Source organism: Felis catus, chromosome X (assembly GCF_018350175.1).
Source record: "Felis catus isolate Fca126 chromosome X, F.catus_Fca126_mat1.0, whole genome shotgun sequence".
NCBI classification, from domain to species: domain Eukaryota; kingdom Metazoa; phylum Chordata; class Mammalia; order Carnivora; family Felidae; genus Felis; species Felis catus.
The window spans coordinates 55,022,906-55,039,507 of record NC_058386.1 but is presented as its reverse complement, the minus strand read 5'-3'; the positions used below and the strand labels follow the sequence as shown (position 1 = coordinate 55,039,507).

General features: G+C 40.5%; 1 protein-coding gene across 6 annotated transcripts in view; it reads left to right on the top strand.

Moving 5' to 3' along the window:
* The window catches only part of OPHN1 (oligophrenin 1), a 594,929-nt gene extending 578,547 nt beyond the window's left edge, over positions 1–16,382 (top strand). For 5 of the 6 annotated variants that reach the window (XM_023249184.2, XM_045051063.1, XM_023249185.2 and 2 more), the window contains 3 exons: positions 1,197–1,247; positions 11,034–11,075; positions 12,519–16,382. In XM_023249184.2, coding sequence (XP_023104952.1) covers positions 1,197–1,247; positions 11,034–11,067 — 85 coding nt within the window. In that variant the 3' untranslated portion in view covers positions 11,068–11,075; positions 12,519–16,382. Of the gene's footprint in view, positions 1–561; positions 664–1,196; positions 1,248–11,033; positions 11,076–12,518 lie in introns of all 6 variants that reach the window. The other variant, XR_006593207.1, reaches the window with a different exon arrangement.
* The last annotated feature ends 220 nt before the right edge of the window (positions 16,383–16,602 follow it).

The window sequence follows — 16,602 nt, the reverse complement described above, 5'->3', positions numbered from 1 at the left end:
CTTTCAGGATCACCATTATGATTATGAAGAGTATACAGTCTACAACCCCAGGGCTTAGTTCACTTAATAGTCTAGGGAAATGTCACAGACAAGCCCTGTTTGGCGTGTTGCACTCATCACTCAAGGCTGACAGATTTCACTAAAACTGCCCTGATCTCTGTAGGGTGATAAGATTACCTTGTTTTCATGTTCCCTTTGGAAATTTTTTTGTATTTTCTTGTTATTGCTACTGGTTTTTAAAGTAATTTAATGAACAGATTTATTTATTGTACTTGTGCCTTTAGGCTTTTTTTTTATATCAAGGGTATGATTTTTAAAAATCTTCCAAAATGGGGGCGCCTGGGTGGCTCAGTTGGCTGGGCGTCCGACTTCGGCTCAGGTCGTGATCTCGCAGTTTGTGAGTTCAAGCCCCATGTCAGGCTCTGGGCTGACAGCTCAGAGCCTGGAGCCTGCTTCGGATTCTGTGTCTTCCTGTCTCTATGCCCCTCCCCTGCTCATGCTCTGTCTCTTTCTATCTCAAAATAAATAAAACATTTTTAAAAATCTTCCAAAATGTCTCAGATTCTCCAGAGAACCTCTTGCAAAGTAGGAACTGAGCTGATTTCTAGCAGTTTTTCCTGAGGTGGGACTGGAAGCCAAGGAACCAGGCATAGAGTGGCTAAGGTAGGAGCATAGCAGCTCTCACAGATCAGCCTTTCATGGCCACAGTTAGCCTGACTGGTCTCTCTTCAGCCAGTGCTTGGGATCCCTCTCATATACTGCCTCCTGTATTCCTTTTTCTCATGTCTCTTGTTTTCTATAATTGTAAAATGGGGGAAATAGGAAAAAGAAAGACTCTACCATGTTAATTAAGTAGCTAAGTGTATTTACAAAAATGGCAAAAATTTATACTTTGAAACCAAAGACTTGTTTCACTTATTTCTCACAAGAATACCCTGAACCATCAACATACTCAGACCATTCTGAACCAAGGGAAAGCAAAGGGCATTAGGCGTAGCCTTGCAGTAGCTTACGGTCTCTGAGTCATTTCACATTCTGATGCTTGGGTTTCTTCTCAGACCCAGGTCCTTTGCAAGCTAAGGCAGACCCTTCAATTGGTGCCCATCTGGTTTATAGTTTTTGTGTTGCTCATTGTCTATTGGTTCTCATATGTATTCCAGAGAAACTCATGGGACTTGATTGGCTTCTGTTTGCAGGGTGGCTTCCAGGACCAGGTTCTTTGAAACAGCTTCCCGAAAAACAGGAAGGTAAGACATATAAGTGACAGAAGAAGAACCAAGTTACTTTTTATTTAATGGATCATGAGCATTTCATTTCCTCTCTTACATTCTGTTTTTCTGTTTCTCTGTAGCTGTCTCTGTCTCTCTGTCCCTTTCTCTCTCCTAGTTCTCTCTGTCTTCTCATCTCTCACCCTGTATATTTGTCTTTGTCTATATACATTTGTGTTTCTCTTTGTTACTCTATTTGTCTCTCTCACACTTTCTTTCTCTCTGTTTTTGTCATTCTCAGTCTCTTTCTCTCTTTGTGTTTTTCTACTTATATCTCTGTTTCTGTCTTTGTCTCTCTGTCTCCTATCTGTATATTTCACTCTTTTTCTGTCTTTCTCCATGTCTCTCTTTCTTTGCCTATCTCTGTATCTGTTGTGCCATTGAGTCTCTGGCACTGTTTTCCATTTCTTCTTCCTCCTCCTCCTCCACCTCCTCCTCTTCTTTTCTTCTCTTCTCTCTCTCTCTCTCTCTCTCTCTCTCTCTCTCTCTCAGACGCAGATATACAAACAGTACTCACATACTAAGTAACACTACAAAAAATATTACACTCAACGTAAGTCTTTTTTTTGTTTACTTATTTAGACTCTATTATATTCTAAAAGAGCAGCTGATAGGAATACACATAATGTAACACTCTAACATAAGCAGCCTTAGAATAAGCAAACATTAGGTGGTATGATATAAATCACCTGGAAAAAATTGAGGGAACAAAAAACAAATAGATTTGCCTTCGACTCCAGACCCACTGAAACAGAATCTCCAGGAGTGGGGCCTGAGTATGTTTCTTTTTTCTCTTCTCTTCTCTTATCTTTCCTCTTTCTTCTCTTTTCTTCCTTTCCTTTCCTTTTACTTCCTTTCTTTCCTCTTTCTTTCTTTCTTTCTTTCTTTCTTTTCCTTCCTTCCTTCCTTCCTTCCTTCCTTCCTTCCTTCCTTCCTTCCAATTTGTTTTTAAAACTTATAAGATATTGATACAGATTGTCCAGAGTCTGGCATCTGAGACCCTTTAGGCTATAACATCTAGAGAAATGGCTGCATAGCCTTTAGGGACTCTTTTGTGAGCTTGCTCCATGTTGCTTATCAGAGAGTTTGAAATTGTGCTTCCTGATGGGTGATAAGAGTATAGCTTTTCTAGGTGGTCAGTTAAAAGAAAAATGTGCCAACACTGGAGCTGGGGTATGCTTAACACTATCTAGTCAATGCTGTGAGACCTAAATCACCAGTACATGACCCTGCACAGCAAGTCACCCTAGTTCTGCTTGGCAGTCAGCCATTAGACCAGACCAAATTCTCCTTTGACAATAATTTACCATTTACTCTACCATAACAGATAAAAATGATGTTACAGTCCCAGATTTCTCCTCTAATACAATAAAATTTTTACCTAGGATGTTTTTAAAACAGGCTTAGTCAAATGTCCCTCTTGAAAAAAAAATAAGAGAGAGAGAGAGACAGAGACAGAGAGACTCTTAATATAGCACCTGCCTGTGAGCAGGATCACATCCTATTTCCTTGGTGATTCTTCCTCCCTCCCTAGAATAAGCCATATGAGAAATAACTACCAAGGAAATGTAATGAAGTAAACTAGAATTAACAGAATGAAATGGGTACATCTAAAGGAAAGCTTTTGGGGCGCCTGGGTGGCGCAGTCGGTTAAGCGTCCGACTTCAGCCAGGTCACGATCTCGCGGTCCGTGAGTTCGAGCCCCGCATCAGGCTCTGGGCTGATGGCTCGGAGCCTGGAGCCTGCTTCCGATTCTGTGTCTCCTTCTCTCTGCCTCTCCCCCATTCATGCTCTCTCTCTCTCTGTCCCAAAAATAAATAAAAAACGTTGAAAAAAAATTTAAAGGAAAGCTTTTTTTTACAGGGTACTTGAATGATTCAGTGGGTTAGGCATCCAACTTTGGCTCAGGTTGAGCATCCAACTTTGGCTCAGGTCATTATCTCAAGGTTCTTGGGTTCAAGTGCCACGTTGGGCTCTGTGCTGACAGCTCAGAGCCTGGAGTCTGCTTTGGATTCTGTGTCTCCCTCTCTCTCTGCCCCTTTTCTACTCACACTCTGCCTCTCTCACTCTCAAAAATAACATTAAAACATTTTTTAAAGGAAAACTTTTTTAGAGGAAGTGATACCTAAGTTAGAGCTTAAAAGATGAGTAGAAATACACCAAAACATATAAAGAATTCATTGGTAGCCTTGGACAGGGAACCGAGACAATGAGAGAGAATTTGTAAGAGGCATGAACAAAGTTCAGTAGAATATTGAAGGCAGTCCAGCTTCTAAAAGGAAATTATAGCCAAACTGATGTTGAAAGTATGGAAACATTGTCTGAGGTACTGTCACTACTGGCTGAGCTATGTCAGCTATGTCAGCTACTGCTCAGGGAATTCCTGGACCAACTTACAACATGAGAGGGCTGTAGCCAAACCAGGCATTTCAGGCTAGAGAACAACTCTACTTATCCTATGTTTAGGCTTCTGGAACCTAGATTTAATTCTGTACTTTACCTCCAGATACCATCTTGGCAGAGGTGTGGGCAACACCAAAATGGATACACCTATCCTCCAGTGTGTCATGAGCCATAGAGACATACTCTGTATCCACAGTTTCCTCCCATTTAGTATCCACATAGAAAAAACAACACTTCTGTTTAGGTTCCCACCTTGTAACCCCCATTTGTATTAGTACATCTACATCAGTACCATCTATAGACATTGTTGAAAAGCTCTTCTCTCATCTCTGATGAAAATAATCATCTGTTTATCCTTTGTTTATCCTCCTTTTTGCTTCCCATTTGTACCCCTGACTGTAGCCTGACATTTGAATCACCTCACTTCCTCATTCATCTCCTTTCCATAACCAATAAAAAAATTAAATCTCAAATGACAGTGAGAAGTGGTTCATCAAGAAGAGAAGGGAGGGGAAGATAGTTCAGCAAGGCAGACAGCTTATGCAAGACAAGTTCAGTAAGTCATTAGTGTTACACTTTGGCTACAATGTGGGGGTGAGAAGAGGGAAACTTACTTGGAGGTGAGGCCAGAAAGATACTTTGGGGCCAGATTTTAAAGACCTTATATGACATACAAAGGGTTTTTGTCTTTATACTATACTCTATGATGAGTCATGAAACTTTTAAACATGACAATGCATAGTCTGAGATGACTGAATTGTAAAAAAATCATTCTAGTAGTACTGAGAAAGACAGATGCGAGAGTAAAGACTGGAGATAGAGAGACTAATTAGGAGGATAATCATCATGGCAACAGTTAATGAGGCCTTAACCTATGATATTGCCAATACAATGGAATAAAATGGACAGTTTTGAGATAGACACAATGAGACCTTGCTGATTTTTCAAACATGGAGCATTGGAGAAGGATTAAAAGGGGGTAAAAGTCTATTCTAGAAAATTAAGTGTATGATAACAATAATGAGTCATGGAGGAACAACTTTTGTGGGAAAGTGTTGCTCCCCTCAATTTTGGACACAGTGATTTTAAGACCCTGTGGAATATCAAAAAAGAAATATCCAGTGGGGGTTGAGAGGAAGATAGGAGCAGAGTAGGAGGACCTGCGGCTCACCCATCCCACAAACACAACTAGATAACTAAAAATCATCCTAAATGCCCCCAGAAATAGACAGGAAGACTGACAGAACAAACTCTACAAATAAAGGTAGGAAATAGTCCACACTGAAGAAGGTAGGAAGTGTGGAGAGGGCGTTTAGGGGAGAAATGGATCACTGGTATGTGCAGGGGAGGGATCAGTGCTCACAGAGAAGGGCAAGAGATAGAGGATCACAGAAGAATGCACAAGGAGAACATTTCCCCAGGGTTGTTGGCTTGGAAAATGAAAATGGCTGAATTTTTTGAGTTCTTGCAACAAGTGGGGCTTAAAGCATGTAGTTTTAAGGGAGAGTGGACTTTGCTGTGATAGAGGCTGGGGGGCACTGCGCTGCTCCTATAAAGAAGGCAGTATACACCCCCAAGTCTGATAGTGTGGAAACAGCTATCTGAAAAACACCTGGGACATATGGGGGAAGATTATTTGCTCCTCTCAGAGTGCTTCCCTCAGAATCAGTGTGCATGGAGGCACCTCTCCAAGGACAAGGGAGATATCTGGTGCCATTTCTCCCATTCACACCCCTCAGCATAAACACAGAGCCACCTGCAATAAGCACCATAGCACCAACACTAGCTTCCTAGGCTGCTTACACCAGGTCCCTCACCCCTGTGCTCTGGAGGTACTGCCCTTCTAGGTCAAGCTTGTATCAGGCACAGCATGGTGAGGCCCTTCCCTAGAAGACCACCAGAAACCCCTGTCCAGTTTGCATTTCCTGACCAGAGCATTCTGCAGGGCTTCATTTCTATTGGAAGTAGCATCATGTCTCATTTCACAAGCACACCAGAGCACACCTAGTTAAACCTCACCACATTAAGACCAGGGACCAAACACTGTCCAATGTAGGCAAGGAAAATGTCTGCAGGGGACTGGCCTGAAGGATGGAGCACCTAAAACACAACAGAAAACATGCAGCACACACAAGAGACACTCTGTAAAGCTCCAGGCCATGGACAGCGTGGGGCGAAGGGAGGGGGGGTTCGTGTTCACTTCTGGAGCAAGAGCTCACTGCTGCCCTGGCTTTCAGTCATACTTTCCCTAGTAAAAAAAGACACCTGCAGATCTCAGGGAGGCGGGACTTGGTATAAGCAGCTCAAGCCTCTGCTGTGTGGGCTATGCCACTAGCTGATGTCCCTCATTGCTCATATGATGGATGTAAAATGGTGTTAGCCCACTCTTTCCCAGCGAGGTGACTTTGCTTCCACTTCTTTTCAGGAAGCCCTCACAGAAGAGTGAACAATCTCCCCTCTTGTGTCCTAGGCTTCCATCAGATCCCTACCTTCATCCTATTTACTGGCCTTCTGTCCACCCAGCAGTGCAGTGCTGCTGTGTTTTATCTCAGGCGCACAGCTGGGTTTCAAAACTGCAAATTTTAGGGACTTGGTGTGGCAGGGACCCACACTGATTCTCTAGGAGGGACTCACTGCTTTCTGCTGGTACCAGTTTGTCCCAGAAAAATAGTCACATGATCACACAGGGGGTTGGATTTTATGGTAAAGTTCAACAAAAAGCCCTCATCCAGGTTAGCTGCTCTCAGCAGCCTTTATGTTAATGAATGGGACAGCTCAATGGTGCCCGCTGGCTCTTTTGTCCCTTGAGAGGCAGTGCCACCTCTTCCAAATGCAGTCCAAGAAGAAGAACTTTCTCTCTCAGTTTAACCCAGGAGATCCTCAGAGAACACTGACTACTTTCTGGCTTTTGGTCTCCTTCTCCACAGGAGCAACACTATACCCACCAGGCTTGACCCTGATGATGGTGCAGACTTCTAAAACTTCAGACTATCAGCTTGGCTGCTTGTAAAAACTGGCTATAATCAGCTCCTCTTGTATTCTCAAGTCACTGGTTTTGGGGAAGTGTTTTTCTTCTGCAACCCCCTTGCATACTGCTTTCATTTGTCCTCTCTCTCTCCCTTTGTCTATTTCTCCTCTCTCTGTGATCAGGGCTCCCTCCTCTCTGCAGCACCCACGATTCTTTTCTAGCCCCCAAATCACATCTCCAAACCTCCTACCTTCCATAGTATTGCCTCTTTTCTCCCTCTAGTTGTGTAGTTTGTTCTCTCAGTCCTCAGATGGATTTCCTGGGTGTTCAGAATGATTTGATAATTACCTATCTATGTTCAAGGGATGAGGCAAGCATAAGATCCTCATACTACTCTGCCATCTTAACTCCTCTTATTAATTAATAAAATTGGTAAGCCTCTAGCCAGGCTTACCAAAAAGAAAGAGAAAAGACACAAACAAATAAAATCACAAATGATAGAGGAGAAATAACAACCAACACCACAGAAATACAAACACTTAGAATATTATGAAAAACTATATGCCAACAAATTGGACAAACTGGAAGAAATGGATAAATTCCTAGAAACATATAAACTACCAAAAATGAAACAGGAAGAAATAGAAAACTTGGACATACTGATAATCAGCAAAGACATTGAATCAGTAATCAAAAATCTCCCAGCAAACAAGAGTCCAGGGCCAGATGGCTTCATGGAGAAATTCTACCAAACATTAAAGAAAGAATTAATACCTATTTTTCCACAAACTGTTCCAAAAAATAGAAAAAGAAGGAAAACCTAGGAAGTCATTCTATAGGACCACAACATTACCTGAATACCAAAACCAGAATAAGACTCCACTAAAAGAGAAGTACAGGCCACTATCCTTGATGAAGATGGATGCAGAAATTCTCAATAAAATACTAGCAAACCAAATCTAACAGTACATTAAAAGAATCATTCACCACAATCAAGTAGGATTCATTCCTGGGCTTCAAAAGTAGTTCAATATTCACAATTCAATCAATACTGTATACCACATTATTAAAATAAATAATAAGAACTATATGATTTTTTTCAATAGATGCAAGGAAAGCATTTCACAATGTACAACATCATTCATTAAAAACCCTCAAGAAAAGTTGGGTTACAGGGAACATATCTCAACATAATAAAGGCCATACAAGAAACCCACAGCTAATATCATCCTCTATGGGGAAAAACTGAGAGCTTTTCCTCTGTGGTCAAGAATTAGGGATTCCACTCTCACCGTTATTTAACATAGTACTGGAAGTTCTACCCACAGCAAGCACACAGCAAAAAGAAATAAAAGGCAACAAAATCATCATCAAAGAAGAAGCCAAACTTCCACTCTTTGCAGATGACATGATACTCTGTATAGAAAACTCAAAAGACTGCTACACAAATTCAATATAGATGCAGGATACAAATTCAACATACAGAAATCTGTTGAATTTATATGCACCAATAATGAAGCAGCTGAGAGAGAAATCAAGGAATCAATCCCATTTACAATTTCACCAAAAACCATAAAATACATAGGAATAAACTTAACCAAAGAGGTAAACAGTCTGTACTCTGAAACTATAAAACACTGATGAAAGAAATTGAGGACACAAAGAAATGGAAAAACATTCCATGTCCATGGATTGGAAGAACAAGTATTGTGAAAATGTCTATACCAACCAAAGCAATCTACACATTTAATGCAATTCCTATCTAAATACCACCAGCATTTTTCAGAGAGCCAGAACAAACAATCCTAAAATTTGCATGGAACCACAAAAGACCCTGAATGGCCAAAGCAACCTTGAAAAAGAAAAGAAAGGGGCGCCTGGGTGGCGCAGTCGGTTAAGCGTCCGACTTCAGCCAGGTCACGATCTCGCAGTCCGGGAGTTCGAGCCCCGCGTCGGGCTCTGGGCTGATGGCTCGGAGCCTGGAGCCTGTTTCCGATTCTGTGTCTCCCTCTCTCTCTGCCCCTCCCCCGTTCATGCTCTGTCTCTCTCTGTCCCCCCCAAAAAATAAATAAACGTTGAAAAAAAAAAATTAAAAAAAAAAAAAAAAAAAAAAAAAAAAAAGAAAAAGAAAAGAAAATCTGCTAGTATCACAATTCTGGAGCTTAAGTTATATTACAAATCTGTAGTGATTAAGATAGTATGGTATTGGCACAAAAATAGACACATAGATCAATGGATCAGGGATCAGAATAGAAACCTCAGAAATGAACCCACAGCTATATGGTCAATAAAACAGGAAAGAATTTCCAATGTGAAAAAGACAGTCTCTTCAACAATCATTGTTGGGGAAACTGGACAGCAACATGCAAAATAGTGAAACTAGACCACTTTCTTACACCATACACAAAAATAAATTCAAAATGTATCAAAGACCTAAATGTGAGAGAGGAAACCATTAAAATCCTAGAGGAGAACACAGGCAGTATCCCCTTTGGCATCAGCCATAGCAACTTCTTACTAGATATGTCTCCTGAGGCAAGGGAAATAAAAAATAAACTTTTGGGACTTCATCAAAATAAAAACCTACACGGTGAAGGAAACAATAAACAAAGCTAAAAGACTGAAAAAGAGCCTAGTGAATGGGAGAAGATATTCGCACATATCATATCTGATAAAAATTAGTATCCAAAATATATTTTAAAAAACTTATGAAACTCAACACCCAAAAAATGAATAATACATTTAAAAAAGTGGGCAGAAGATAGGAATAGACACTCTTCCAAAGAAGACATACATATGGTCAACATATGCATAAAAATATGCTCAATATCACTCAACATCAAATGGAAATCAAAACTACAGTGAGATATCACCTCACACATGTCTGAATCAACAACACCAGAAACAACAGGTGTTGATGAAGATGTGGACAAAGGGGAACCCTCATGCAATTTTGGTGGGAATGCAAACTGGTACAGCCACTCTGGAAAACAGTATGTAGGTTCATCAAATGGTAAGAATAGAACTACCCTATGATCCAGCAAATGCACTACTAGGTATTTGTCCAAAGGATACAAAAATACTGATTCGAAGCGGCACATGCACTCCAATGTTTATGGCCGCATTATCAACAATAGCCAAATTATGGAAAGAGCCCGAATGTCCTTCAACTGATGAATAAATAGATAATGAAGAGATGGTATATATAGAATGGCATATTACTCACCTATATAAAGGAATTAAATCTTGGCATTTGCAACAACATAGTTGGAGCTGGAGAGTATTACGATAAGAGAAATAAGTCAGAGAAACACAACTACCATATGATTTCACTAATATGTGGAATTTAAGAAAACAAGAAAAGGGGGGAGATTGGAGATAGAGAGACAAATGAAGAAACAGACTTAATTATAGAGAACAAACTGGTGGTTACCAGAAGAGAAGGGGGTAGGGGATGTTGTAAATACATTGTGGGGATTAAGGAAACACTTGTGATGAGCACCAGGTGTTTTATGGAAATGTTTAATTACTGTATTGTACACCTGAAATTATTATTATACTGTGTGTTAGCTAACTGGAATTTAAATAAAAAATAAAAAAAAGAAATGTCCAGTAGGTAACTGCAACTTAGACTACTAGTTGAGGTTGAACCCACAGAGATTTAGGGGTAGAACTGTTGAATACAGCCACTGTGCAACTTCACGGGACATTTACATATACTACGATGTGAATAGTGGCCCCTTGGTGGGTTCTCAGTATTTGGTGGTGATTTAAACCATGAATGGAAGTAAGATCACTCAGGAAGTAGGTATAAATAGACTTAGGAAAGGACAGAAAAACAATGCTATGGAAATAGCCCTATTATCATTCTATCTATTGTCTGGGATGTTCTGGCAAAACTATATAGGCCTTCATTCTTTAGGATTGTCTCTTCCCTCCAGCTCTTCCCAGACAAGGCTAACTTAGTATGGATCTAAGCATATTATGGGGCTGGGGAAAGTTGGTTGGGTCTTTAAGGCAAAGGGTGATTAATGTTTTGAATGGCATTTGCCATTCTACCTTGTCCTTATCCCTATGAGAGATAATCACAGAATACAGGTTTTGGTCTTGGGCCAGTTTCTCTGGGCTCCCCTAGCCTCCCATTGCCTAAACACTAAAAGGATTATTCTGACACCTGAGAGATGTCTTTGTATTTAGGTTACTGGGCTTTCTAAAACTGCATCCCAACTTATAAGCATAGATCTAAATGCTTTGAAACATTTGGATGGATTACTTCCCATTTTTCAAATGGACTCTTTGACATTGGCCTGGAAGGGTCACCCATCCCCTTGCTTTGCCTTTCCGGTTCTGATTTCTAGAGACTTAGTGACATATTTTTCCTCCTTTACCCACAGTTCTCAAGGAAGACTTCCTGGAGATGAGAGTTGAGGCCTCAGGTATGTATTCTTCACCCCTGATTACAAAACCTTATTAAATATAAGCCTTCTTTATGGAATTTGAACTTTTAAGGACTTTAGTCTTGAGGGTCCAGAGGGTAGGAGCTCCCTCCCTGTCTCAGTTCATGACCCTTATATTTACTGCCTTCTAATTCTGAGGTTCCCTGTGTTTTTAAGTCTCCTTCCTCTTTACTTCCTTTCTCCTCCAACCAAACTACAGCATGGTTTTACAAGTTGCCTTTGGATAAAGTTCATTAGAAATCCTAGACTGTTACATTTGGGGCAAGTACATTTCATTCTCTTAGCCTCAATTTCCCAATCTGTACAATGAAAAGTTTGGAACTGTCTAACTCTGACATTCTTTCGGTCTATAAGAAAATCAGTAAGCTCTCTTTTGGTATTATAGCAAGTACCATGAGTCCACTTCAGTATCATGTAGAGACTTGGCAGCTTTAGAACAAATCACTATTTAAATCCTACCCCCAAAACCTTTATCCTTAGTCCTGTATATTTGTTTAATGCAAAATACTTCCACTTCCATTATGCAAAATACTTTCACTTCCATTATTTTATTTGATCCATATCAAATTCCAGAATAAGGAGAATAATATGTATTTTAACTCAGCCAATAAAGGAACTGAGGTTCAGGGGCGCCTGGGTGGCTCAGTCAGTTAAGCATCTGACTGTTAATTTCAGCCCAGGTCATGATCTCATGATTTATGAGTTTGAGCCCCACATCAGTCTCCTTACTGACAGTGCAGAACCTACTTGAGAGTCTCTCTCTTAGCCCTTCCCCTGCTCTCTCTTTCTCTCTCAAAATAAATAAATAAACTTTAAAAAAGGAACTGAGGTTCAGAGGGGATAAGTAACTTGGTAAGGTTACAAGAGTCACAGAGATCATGGAATTTTTTTTTCTCTACCAAGGAGTTCTAATTGGCTATCATGTTTCTGGCATGACATTAACCAATATAAACATAAATGAAATCTGGGTATCTGAAGAAGAACTTTCCATTTGTCTCCTAGCCTTCTTTTTCTTCTTATCACTGCCAGTCCTATGTGGTCCATGGGTTGATAAGCTTTTCCTTAGCAGCCCTCATGGAGGTGAAGTCCCAGAAAATCAGTTCAGTTATTGTAGTACCATAAATGCAATGGCTACTATAGGTGGGTAACCTCAGAGGTATCAGGCTTCATCTCCTGTGGACTTTTGGGGAATAAGGGTTGAGATCAAATGGACACAGTTTCCAGTCCTGATTATAGCACCATCTTAGGCCTGTCTCAAAGGATCTGAGTTGTAAGGGCCTTTTCCTAGCCAGCCTCTGTTGCTCAGAAGATTAGCTACCAATTATATGTTTAGCTACCCAACAAGAGAGATGTCACTCCTCAGTGGCTGGTAAGTACTTGACCAGTTCTAGCTAATTACCTACTCTCTTCTTTCCTTTTTAGGTTTTGAAATCCTTGGTCTCAGAGGATCCTCCACAGGTTCTGGAAGGGTCTTCTTCAAACCCTTGTGTGTTGAGTCATTTTGTGCTGAGGAGAGCAGCTTCTTCCTGGCCTTGCACCTTCAGGCTCTAGGATGCTATAAAATAAGGGGCACATGTCTTAGACACAGGTTTATTTCTCCTATGTATTCTGTCTTCATTCCCTCTGAAGATCTATGTTGAGCTACTATATGACTGTGAATGGCTGAACACCCTCAAGCCAGACTGCAGAAACCAAGCTATCTACTGACCTGAGTTGAAGAAAGGAGCTTAGTTTTCAGCTCTTCTCTGAATTTCCTGCCTCCTCAGAAGACCATGGAACTCTGAAAGATTTTGGACTAAAGACTGATCTCAGAGGTCTTACCCTAAAGTAGAAGCTACTTGAGTTGGGGGCCATTGCCCATTGTAGAAGAGAAGGAATGTTTGCTGAACATTGGAGAATATTAACATGTCTCTTACTAAGGATAAGGAGGCTGGTACTAGGTTGGAGTTCTGGCACTGCAGTATATTACCAAGAACCTGTCTGCTTCTATTGGGCCAGACAGCATGAGTGATGCCAAACACAACCTTTTCATGTGGACTCAAAAAGTGGCCTTCCTATTTTTACATATAGCCACATAGGACAAATCTACAAAGAATATTTTGCATGTTGAAGCCTAGGTTTGTTTGAGTTATTTTTCCTGTTTTTTTTTCCTGACAGCTTCATTTCCAAACAATTAAGAAAGATACAAAAGCTGAAAAACAGTTCTTTTAAAAATGCAGGCTGTATTTGTCCTGCACGAGTTCCATTCCTGGGTCAAATACTGGGAAAAATTGTTAAGATGGATTGAGTCTAGGCAGCTGGCACTATTGCTTCATGTTTGCCTTATGAAGATAAGCAAGCTCTTTTATCTCCTCCAAGAAACAACTCCTATCCCAGTGTCCGTGGATTCAGAAACTCCACGAAGCTTCTGAAATGGTATGCAGAACTCCATGACAATGTGCCTTTCCTGGGGAGATGGTCCATAGCTTTCTACTGAATTTCAGATGGACCTGTGACCCAATAAAGGTTAAGAACCACAGCACTTGAGATAAAAGATTCTATTTACAACCCATAAAGTATATGATTGGAAGAGCCTTCCAAAATTATTTATTCTAACTGCCTAATTTACCTTTGGAGAAACTGAAACAATGCAAGTTATTAGCCAGGCCTAAACAAGATCCTAGGTCCCTGGGTTCCCGTGCAAGTTTCTATCCATTTTACAACACTTGTCTAATGAGAGGATTTATGATTGGTGGCTTTAGTGGTCATCATTTTGAGTGTTTGGTTTTTACCCTCTTTACTGAATCCCACATATTTTTCATCAAGTGGAAAACTTTAAGACATAAGCTCCTGGTGTTCCATTTGCCATCTCAGTCATTGGAAAAGTACTAAAACACAACTGGTTTATTGAGTAGTCAAAAACCTGAGTAAACATCTCTGAGTCTTGTTTGTTGATGGGAGGCTGCTGGAGAAAGTGTCATTGCTTGTGTTCCCATGCAGGTGTCTGGACCATAGCCTGTCTTTAGAGTCTGTAAATTTATAATGTGACCAAGTGTGACAGAAAGGATTTTCCTACTTGGACCCTTCTAGCAAGACCCTGACTATGGAACTGAGAGAGAAGCATAGACATGGGTGGGAAGAGGGGAAGGAGAGAAGGAAGGAGAGGGAGATGGATGAAGGGGAAGAGAGAGAAACACACATTCTCAAACCGACTCTGAGATGCCTTTGAAACAGTGTTACTGAAAGGTGATAGTCACTTTCAAGACTGAACTCAACATGGTTTATTGGTGAATTAGTAACATGTAGGCTAAACACACTGAGAGCCCTTGTGGAAGTTATTGAGTGGAAACTTGATGCCATTCCCAATAGACATGCCCAAGTAGCCACATAAAACTCTCTCAGCTCTACCCAGTCTCAAAGACCAAGTTAATAAGAACCAGTAGCAAGAAAGCCAAGTAGCCATCATTCTACCTGCTACTCACCCCCAAAGGAATTTTCTGTGAGACTACTGGCCTCACCCAGGAAGTTCTTGTTGAGCCCTGGTCTCAGAGCTGTGGCGTCTTTGCTCTGCCCCCATTAGATGAATGATTAAAGCAAGCGGGTGTGTAGATTTTGGCCACATATTGAAAGATTATTGAGAACCAGAGAAAGCCACTGCAGTCCCAGTTGAATAGGTGTCCTAGAAATGTGACCATGAGATTGCTGTGTGTTTTCTGGGACATATATAGATCAAGACCCTGAGCTAGAAAATTGGGACCACCAGTATGGCTGGATGTCAGGAAGCAGTAACTGGATAGCTCTGCCCCTGCCCTAGTCTATACCCAAAGAATGCCCCCAAATGAACCTCAGAGCCTCCTCTTTTGCACTCTTATTTAAAGAGCAAAAACTTTTGTGGTGAGGCACACCATCATGGAATGAGACTGTCTTGGCTCAGGCTTAATGGGTGAATAGTCATTCAGAAGAGGCTATTGGAATGGGATGATAATTGAAGAGTGACAACTATAGGAAATTACCTACATACCTTGGCCAGAAGGTTAGATAAACTGTCAGTGGATGAACTGTAAATCTTGAACTGACAGTAATAACATTTATTAAGCACCTACTAAGTTCTAAGTGCTTTATATACATAATCTCCTTTGTCCTTACAACAATCATGCAGAGATGCTATTCTCCTCATTTTGCAGATAAAAGATTTATGGCCCAGGAGGCTAAAGTAACTGGCTCAAATTCACACAGAAAGTAAATGACAGGACCGTGGCTTGAAATCCAGGCCTTTCTGACTCCATGCTGGTTTCCCTTTGTCACACAGAAGCTACATTACTGGAATTGGCATGACTCTATGACTTTTTATCCCTAATAAAATATTAGAAGGCCAGAATTTGAGGGGAATTTGGGGATGCAGGTCTAGTTTACAGGGGAACAAAAACTGGGCCGAAAGAGATTTCTGAGTTGGGCTTTCTCCTCACCTTCCATTTATGCATTCTGTAATGTTTTTAAAAGGATCATTCAATTTAACCTTGTGAAATGAATGGTTTACTTTCTAGTTGGTAGTTGTTGAGTCCTTGGCTTAGCTGTTTTTCAAAGGAAAAAGGATCCTTGTATGTGTCTATGTACTTTACCAAGGCTGTAGCATGTGTATTTTCAGTCCAAGAGATTGGAGATACCCACACAGACAGTTTAAGAATCAAAAAAGGTATTTGTGGCTCTATGGTACTTATTACCTTGGGGTAAAATTGTTACAACGTTTTCTGTGGTGATCGCAAAATTAAGAGGTAGTGTAGAATAAGAAATGTTGTTGAAATTTTTGCTTAAAAAATGTGGGGAGGTTGTCCAGCTACAGGGTGTGGATGTAAAATTCAGCATCTGATTTCAGTAATGAAACAGTGTCATATAAGTATAAAATAACTAGTTTCGTGGGAAAGGATTCTTCCCTTTTCTAGAACTTCCTTGATTATGTAATAACTAGAATAGAGTAGAAGAAGATGTATCTCTGTGGCCAGAAAACACATTGCTTTCAAAAGAACATAGATCAATGATATTAGTTTTAACGTAGCTGCAAGCAAATGGCCTTGACACATTACAATCCCCAAAAGCTTCAGAAGCATTTAAAAATTTCAGACGGAAGCAAGATACCTTGAAAAGATGTTTCTGATGAAGAAGAAACCTTCATTTTCATGAAGCACTTGATGCCAAGGACATTAATAGATGCTAGAAAGACTGCCTATGTGAAATACATATGTGACAGACAAAAGAAGGAGGTCCTTGGGCCCATTCATGTGACTTTCAATAAAATATGCAGACTCTCTAGTATTGATGTCCTCTATCTGCATTTTTTTCATGGAAACAATCTTTGAGCATATTAGACATGATGCTGTAGCTGCCATGCACTGCTCGTGTTGTCTTTTGCAATTCTAAGGACATACAGGCACAGAATCTTTTATTACCAAGATTCTCAAGCTATAGTCTACTTTGCACCAAGCCCTTGTCATTTCCTCAGGCCTTACAACATCACTGCAGGATGGGCAAT